Source organism: Bufo bufo, chromosome 7 (assembly GCF_905171765.1).
Source record: "Bufo bufo chromosome 7, aBufBuf1.1, whole genome shotgun sequence".
Lineage (NCBI taxonomy): Eukaryota > Metazoa > Chordata > Amphibia > Anura > Bufonidae > Bufo > Bufo bufo.
This window is the reverse complement of record NC_053395.1, coordinates 86,706,601-86,714,205: the sequence shown is the minus strand read 5'-3', so window position 1 is coordinate 86,714,205 and position 7,605 is coordinate 86,706,601. Positions and strand designations below refer to the sequence as shown.

At 43.3% G+C, this 7,605-nt stretch overlaps 1 protein-coding gene across 1 annotated transcript; it reads right to left on the bottom strand.

The window, feature by feature from the left end:
- Positions 1–6,451: 6,451 nt before the first annotated feature.
- LOC121007736 (hemoglobin subunit alpha-2-like) lies at positions 6,452–7,339 on the bottom strand. Its single transcript, XM_040439895.1, has 3 exons — positions 7,178–7,339; positions 6,807–7,011; positions 6,452–6,679 (listed from the first exon to the last, which is right to left on the bottom strand). Exons 1-3 carry the CDS (start codon positions 7,270–7,272, stop codon positions 6,551–6,553), a joined length of 429 nt encoding a protein of 142 aa, XP_040295829.1. The 5' UTR covers positions 7,273–7,339; the 3' UTR covers positions 6,452–6,550.
- Between the last annotated feature and the right edge of the window lie 266 nt (positions 7,340–7,605).

The following is a 7,605-nucleotide window of genomic DNA, read 5'->3' as shown; positions in this document are numbered from 1 at the left end:
CTATGTTACTATGTTACTATGTTACTACTGGGACAAGAGGGGGTATTGTATGTACTGGCACACAGTAGGGGCATTGGCACACGTTATGGGGGCAGTATGGAGACATTGGTTCTACTGGGAGCACAGAGAAGGTATTTTTTGTACTGGCACACATTATGGGGCCATTTTTTTTTGTACTGGTACACAACGGGGCATTTTTTTTGTACTGGCACACATTATGGGGACATTATTTTGTACTTGCATACATTATAAGGGGCATCAATATGCTGTTTCTTTTTCTGCAGTATAGTATAGGGGAGCACAGCGGGCACAGTACTGGGGGTGCCAGGATGGGGTGTTCAGAAGGTGGGAAGGATGATGGAAAAGTAGGAAACTAAAATGTCTGTCAATCTCTGCAGAGATGAGACACGGTTGAAAGAAATCATCATGTGATGATTCACATGTTCATTAACACGTCCGTAAGTGTTTTGCAGATCCGCAAAACACTGGTATCGCAATGTGCGTTCCGCATTTTACGAACCGCACATCGCCTGCACTTAATAGAAAATGCCTATTCTTGTCCGCAATTGCAGACAAGAATAGGACATGTTCTATTTTTTTTGGGAACGGAATTGCGGACCTGCAAGTGCAGATCCGCAATTCCGGATCTGGGCCGCACATCGTGCGGCTCCATAGAAATGAATGGGTCCGCAATTCTGTTCTGCAAAATGCAGACTGCAAAACACATACGGTCACGTGCATGTAGCCTTACCCTGTATGTATGTAGTGCTGTAGAGTTGTTCATTTCACAGGTGCAACGTGTTTTGAAGCTTATTTCATCCACGTGATAAAAAACGAAAGGTCTACAAACAACATCTCCTAGCAACCATCAGTGAAAAACGCATTGCATCCGCACTTGCTTGTGAATGCAATGCATTTTTCTCTGAAGCCCCAATCACTTCCATGGGGCCAGGGCGATTCTCATGCAACGCAGAACTGATACGTGAAAAAAAACGCCCATGTACACAGACCCATTGAAATGAATGGGTCAGTATTCAGTGCGGATGCTATGTGTTCACGTCACGCATTGCACCCGCACAGAATACCGTACTCGCTCGTGTGAAAAAGAGCCTCATTCACATGTCAGTATTTTGGTTAATGAACTCCATCAGTGATTGGAGCCTACAAAGACATAAGGTATAAGGCTACATGCACACGACCGTGCTGTTTTTTGCGGTCCTCAAACCGCGGATCCGCAAAAAACTGAAGCCGCCCGTGTGCCTTCCGCAATTTGCGGAACGGAACGGGAGGCCATTGATATAACTGCCTATTCTTGTCCATTTTGTGGACAAGAATAGGACATGTTATATTTTTTTTGCGGGGCCGCGGAACGGAGCAATGGATGCAGACAGCACACGGAGTGGGGGTGATGTAACATGGAGGGGGAGAAAAGTGACATGGAGGGGTAGAAATGTGACATGGAGGGGGTGATGTGACATGGGGTGAGATGAGAAATGTGACACAGAGGGGGTGATGTGACATGGAGGGGGGAGAAATGTGACATAGGGGGAGAAATGTGACATGGGGGGATGATGTACCATGGGGGGGGAGAAATGTGACACAAAGGGGTGATGTAAAAAGAAGGGGGTGATATGGAGGGGGACAAATGTGACATTGAGGGGGAGAAATGTCATATGGAGGGGGAGAAATGTGACATTCTCCCCCCATGTCACATTTCTCCCCCCATGTCACATTTCTCCCCCTCCATGTCACATTTCTCCCCCTCCATGTCACACTTCTCCCACTCCATCTCACATTTCTCCACCTCCATGTCACATTTCACCCCCTGCAGCAGCTCCCCTTCTCCTCAGTGTGGTCCTGGTATCTTCTCTCTGGGCTCCCGACAAGTTTTAGGACCTTTCCCACTCAGCCAATCAGTGGCCGTAGCTGTGTCACGTGTCAGGCCAGTGATTGGCTCAGCGAGAAATCATTGGCCTGACACGTTACACAGCTGCGGCCACTGATTGGCTGAGTGGGAAAGTTCCTAAAACTTGTCCGGAGCACAGAGAGAAGATATCAGGACCACACAGAGGAAAACAGACGCGGGTGGGTGGCCGGCGGCGGCGCACAAGTGATTTATAAAAAAAATTATAATAATAAGTTTCATTTGAAACTAGCCTTAATAGAAAATACATGTAAGGGTGGGTTCACACTAGCGTTAGGAATACCGTTATGCCTTTCCATTATAACAGGGTAATAACGGAAAATAACGGAATCCATAAGACGGAAGGACGGATCCGTTCTGCCCATAGACTTGTATTATGACGGAATGCAAAACGGAAGCCTTTAAAAGGCATTCCGTTTGCTTTCCATTCTAATAGAAGTCTGTGGGAATGAAAATGGATCCGTCTAGTTCCCGTTATGCAAGACGGAAAACAAGGTCCTGTCGACAGGACTTTGTTTTCCGTCTTGCATAACGGGACCCATACGGATCCGTTATGCTTTCCCATAGACTTCTATTAGGACAGAAAGCAAACGGAATGCCTTTTAAAGGCTTCCGTTTTGCATTCTGTCTGGGTATTCCATTATTTTCCGTTATAACCATATTAAAACAGAAAGCCATAAAGGGATCCCTAACGCTAGTGTGAGCCCACCCTAAGAATGGTAGAAGGTTATCTAATGGGATTTAGAGGGCTTTTAATATTGCTGACCTATCCTCAGGATCATCTGTATGAGGAGACGTCTCCGTCTTTCTTCTCGCTCTGCTGCTGCTTTGCCATAGACAACACACTGTGCATGCCGTCTCCTTATACAGCTGATCGACGAGGGTGCCGGAAGTCGGAGGATAGGTCATCAATTTTAAATATTAAAAGCCTGGAGAACTCCTTTAAGGTAACACTGTGGCTAAGTGCATTTCTACTGAGCATTATAATAATAAGTAGTGAATGCAAAAATTCAGCCTTTATTTGTCATTGATTTATGGGAAAACGTATTTTATTACTCGTTCATTTTTAGTGAAAGAGTGTCTGAAACATGGTATGACATTAAACCAACATGAAATTTAGCAGTGGGTACATAACCTGATAGCATGATGCATAAAGAGGCAATGAAAAACGATTTTTTTTCATAACTGATGTCTTATAATCTTTCTCAAATAAATCAACTTACTTCATAAAGCAGGCCCCTCGTATTCATTATACTTACCTGTTCCCTGACACCCGCGTCCAGATCCCTGCACAGCCGCCACTGCACCCATGATGCTAGGGAGGCTCGTCCCTGTCACAGGGACGAGCCTCCCTCCCTCACGTCGCTGGATATTTTGATCCGCACGACGGGAGGAGCAGCCAATAGCAGGCCGCGATGGGGATGAGCCTCACTAGCATCATGGGTGCAGGGGCGGCCGTGCAGGGATCCGGAGCGATGCGGGTGTCAGGGAGCAGGTAAGTATAGAGTATACGAGGGGCCCGGGCATTGGGGGGGGGGTCATTATAGGGGTTGGATAACCCCTTTAATATTGTTGTAAGTAACAATACCAAAGGGAGATTCAATCATACAATATAATGCAATATTGTAGAATCTGAAAGTTCACATTGCAGGTTATGGTGAGTTATAAAGCCAAAGTATATGGGGCAGGTTTACAAATCCTAATATCCTGACAGTGTAAAATTAGAACAGACAGTCTAAAGTTACACTAAATGTATCACAGTGGCTGAGGCTAGGTGCAAGCACTGGACTGCATCCTCTTCAAAGTTTACTTGCACACTGTCTCCTTTGTAACAGCTGGGCAGTGTAATTACAACTGTTCATCCCATTCAAGCAAATAGGGCAAAAACACTGCACAGCGCTACCAAATTGGGAGCGTTCAGGTAAACACTGAAGAGGATCCAGCACTCAAAAGAGTAATGCAGACCCTTCAAACAGCTGATCAGCAGTGATACCAGGAGTTGGACCCCTGCCAATCTGATATTAATGACCTATCCTGAGCATATGTCATCAATATCAGAAAACCAGACAACCCACTAAAGTGTAACTGCAATTATTTTTTCTAATGTGTAGAGACAGTGATAGGGAAGATTTTTCTACTATACTTTATTTAGTGAAGTTGTACATTTATAGCAGAAAACTTGCCCTGAAATGTCCCTTAGGCCTCTTGCAACGACCGTATGGTTTTGCTGTCCGTTTTAAATGTTTTGATACTGATGAAAAAAAAATCTAGAATATTCGAAATTACAAATATATATCACTATATTCGAAATATTTGCGAAGTGCCGATATTCGCAATGAATATTAGCGATTCGAATATTCGCGCCCAACACTAATCCTGGCCCTGGGCAGCTGGGAGTCCAGCCATCTTCACAGTTAGTACTGCACCATACTATACTGTGAAGGTAGATATGCCTTAGGTTACTTTCACACTTGCGGCAGGACGGATCCGACAGGCTGTTCACCCTGTCGGATCCGTCCTTCCGCTATTTCGCCATGCCGCCGGACCGCCGCACTGTCCCCATTGACTATAATGGGGACGGGGGCGGAGCTCCGATGCAGTACGGCAGTTTGCAGTGAGAGGCCTGGGGTGAACAGCCTGTCGGATCTGTCCTGCTGCAAGTGTGAAAGTAGCCTTAGCAATGCTCATTTAGATATCGCTGGTAAGGGAAATTTTCCCCTATAAATGTACAACCTCACTAAATAAAGTATATTAGAAAAATGTTTCCTACAAATCAGAAAAAAATGGCAGTTACACTTTCAGCTACATGCCTTTGTCAAGCAAGATGCAAAAAATGTCTAAAACACATGTGCTCCAGTTTTTTGGTGCAAATTAGGACATAATTCTGGCACATTTAGCTTATTAAATCTCACGATATGTGACTTTAATAGCAGAGCTAAATATGTCACTAAATACTCCAGGCTGTATTTGCAGACCTATGAAATACCACAGATTACACTTGTTCATACCATGATCTGCTTCATTTTCAAGCTAAGCTTGGCTACATGATAAAACAAGGTACAGAAAAATACTGTATGTGTGTGTTTGGCTCTGGAAATCATGTTTTCAGTTCACGCTTTTCCATGAGCGAAGTTATATTTTCAAGTTTGGCGTACAAGGTTCGGGTTATCTAAGAGTCCTATTATGGATTCCACTACCACGGACCATAACTTATGGTTCATGGTAGGGGAATCCATAACGGAATTCTTAGATAACCCGAACCTGAACCTTGAATGCCAAACTTGAAAACCCAAGTTTGCTCAACACTAATTACAACTGATGACCTCTGCTTTGGATAGGTCATCAGTATCTGATCGTTAGGGGTCCGACATCCAGGACCACCGCTCGCAGTAGCACCACATGCCTTTTCCAACTTTCCTTAGGCCAGTGACGAGACGTTCATCGGCCACATGGCCTAGGTGCAGCTCAGCCCCATAGAAGTGAATGGGACCGAGAGTGATACCAAGCACAGCCATTATACAATGTACGGCGCTGTGCACGGTGAGCTAAGAGAAGGTCACAGTGCTACTATGAGAGCTGCCGCTGCCTTCTAAAACAGCTGGTCGGCGGGGGTCCCGGATGTCGGACCCCCACTCATCAGATACTGATGACCTATCCAGAGGATAGGTCACCAGTATTAAAGTTTTGGAAAACCCATTTAACGCTCATAGTAAACACTCCCTTAAATATTCACACACTTTAATATTGAAAAGTAAAAAGATGTAAAATAATATAATAATATTGTATTTATCAAATCTCTTTAGATCAGGTAATCATTAGCTGGTATATGTGGGATAATGTCCTTCCTACCGTCAATCATAGAAATATTAGTCGTCACCAGAGTTCTGTGATGTAGACAGGTTTCTACTGGTAAGGGGTACATTACTCATTATAACACACAGCTGTTGCAGAAACTGTATCTGAAGAATATGGGGAAGATTCCTGTCCACCACTGATTATATATTATATATGAATATTCTCTTCAGTATCAAAAAGAAGGTCTGCAGCAGCTGAGGTGTATAGAATGATGTTCTGCAAACGAGACACAGTACTTGATCAAAAGCACTGCACAGGAGAGAAACTTATGGCACAGGTAAATGTCAGAGATCTGCTGTGGGGTAGAGATAAGTAGTGTCCATGTAGTACCACTCATCTCTGTATAATCATCTGACTAGGACTTGTGAACATGATATTTATACAGATACTGTATACTTTACATACAGATAGAACATTTGTATTGATGTGTATTTTATGCATGTGATTAACATATTACCTGGATGGGAATTATTCATATACATTTTTGAGAGGAATTGTTTTTTTCCACTACTGTCGCTGTATACATTATAATTCCCTTAGTGTTCCCTATGCAGAAAACCCTCTGTTACCACAAATTACTCCATGTAAACCCTTCATGTTAAACTCACACCTATTAGTATACAAAAAGTATAGTATACACCTATCAGTATACAAAAACCAAGGGACACATGATTGAAATGTAATCCTTTTTATTTCACATGTTATCAGATGTCACATTTAGCCACTGGCAGGTTTATCATATTGATGAAACCTCGGTCATTCTTGTCACATTTAACGATATTTGCTTGTCAGAACACATGAGACTTTAGCCAGGAACTTGTCCATAGCCTGTTGAGTGTGACAGTCAAACTTGGCAGGGAAGTGGCAAGCAAGGACCACCTGAATGTAGTGGGAAAGCAGCTGGAAAAGAAAGAAACACATGAATACAACTTGGCAGTCTCCCATGGTTTATTGTCCTGAGATACATTGCAGGTCAATGGCATTAATGTTCTACAGTAGTACAGTCATAGTTACTATGTAAACTTACTCCGAAGTTTGCAGGATCCACTCTCATGTTAGTAGCATGCAGGTCACTCAGGTCACTCAGGGCTCCATCAATGTTGTCCAGGTGATTTGAAGCTTTAGTCAGAGCATCAATTACTTTCTTGCCATGAGCCTTCATCTGAGGAGAGTCCTTGTGGAAGTCAAAACCAGCGAAGTAAGTCTTGGTCTGGGGGTCGCAAAGAAACATCCTAAAAAAGAGCATAACAAAATGAAAGAGTAAATTCATAGATGTGTACAGTAGAGAAGAACAATTCATGGCAACAGAAATAAGAACTATTCACCATTAAAATAAAATCCATCTGACCTGGCCCCTCTATCTCAAACAGAAAAGGATTCAAACCATATGTACTGTACCTGTGCAAAGCTTCTGCTCCATACTTTTCAGGATGGGGTGCCACACTTGACCATATGCCATGGATGCATGCGCAGTTTTCTTTGGTGAGGGCCATGGTTGCTTGTGTGGAGAATGAGTAGTGCACACTGTGATACAGCCCTGTAAATTCAGCTTTTTATGTGCTTCTGATAATGGGCATCAGTGTGATGGTGTCCACCTCCTTCTTCATCTATTGGATTAGCCAGCCAAGTGGCTCCTCCTCGACTCACCACAGCTTCCACACCCAACTGCCTTGGACCAACTCCAAGACAAACACACAGGTCAGTTCTATGATTTTTTTTCATTTTTTTTTTTTTTTTTTTAGAAAGAACTATAATAGCTAGTCACAAAAAAATAAAAAAATGAAATAAAGCCCAAATAGAATGCTTTCTTTTAATATAGTGCTGAA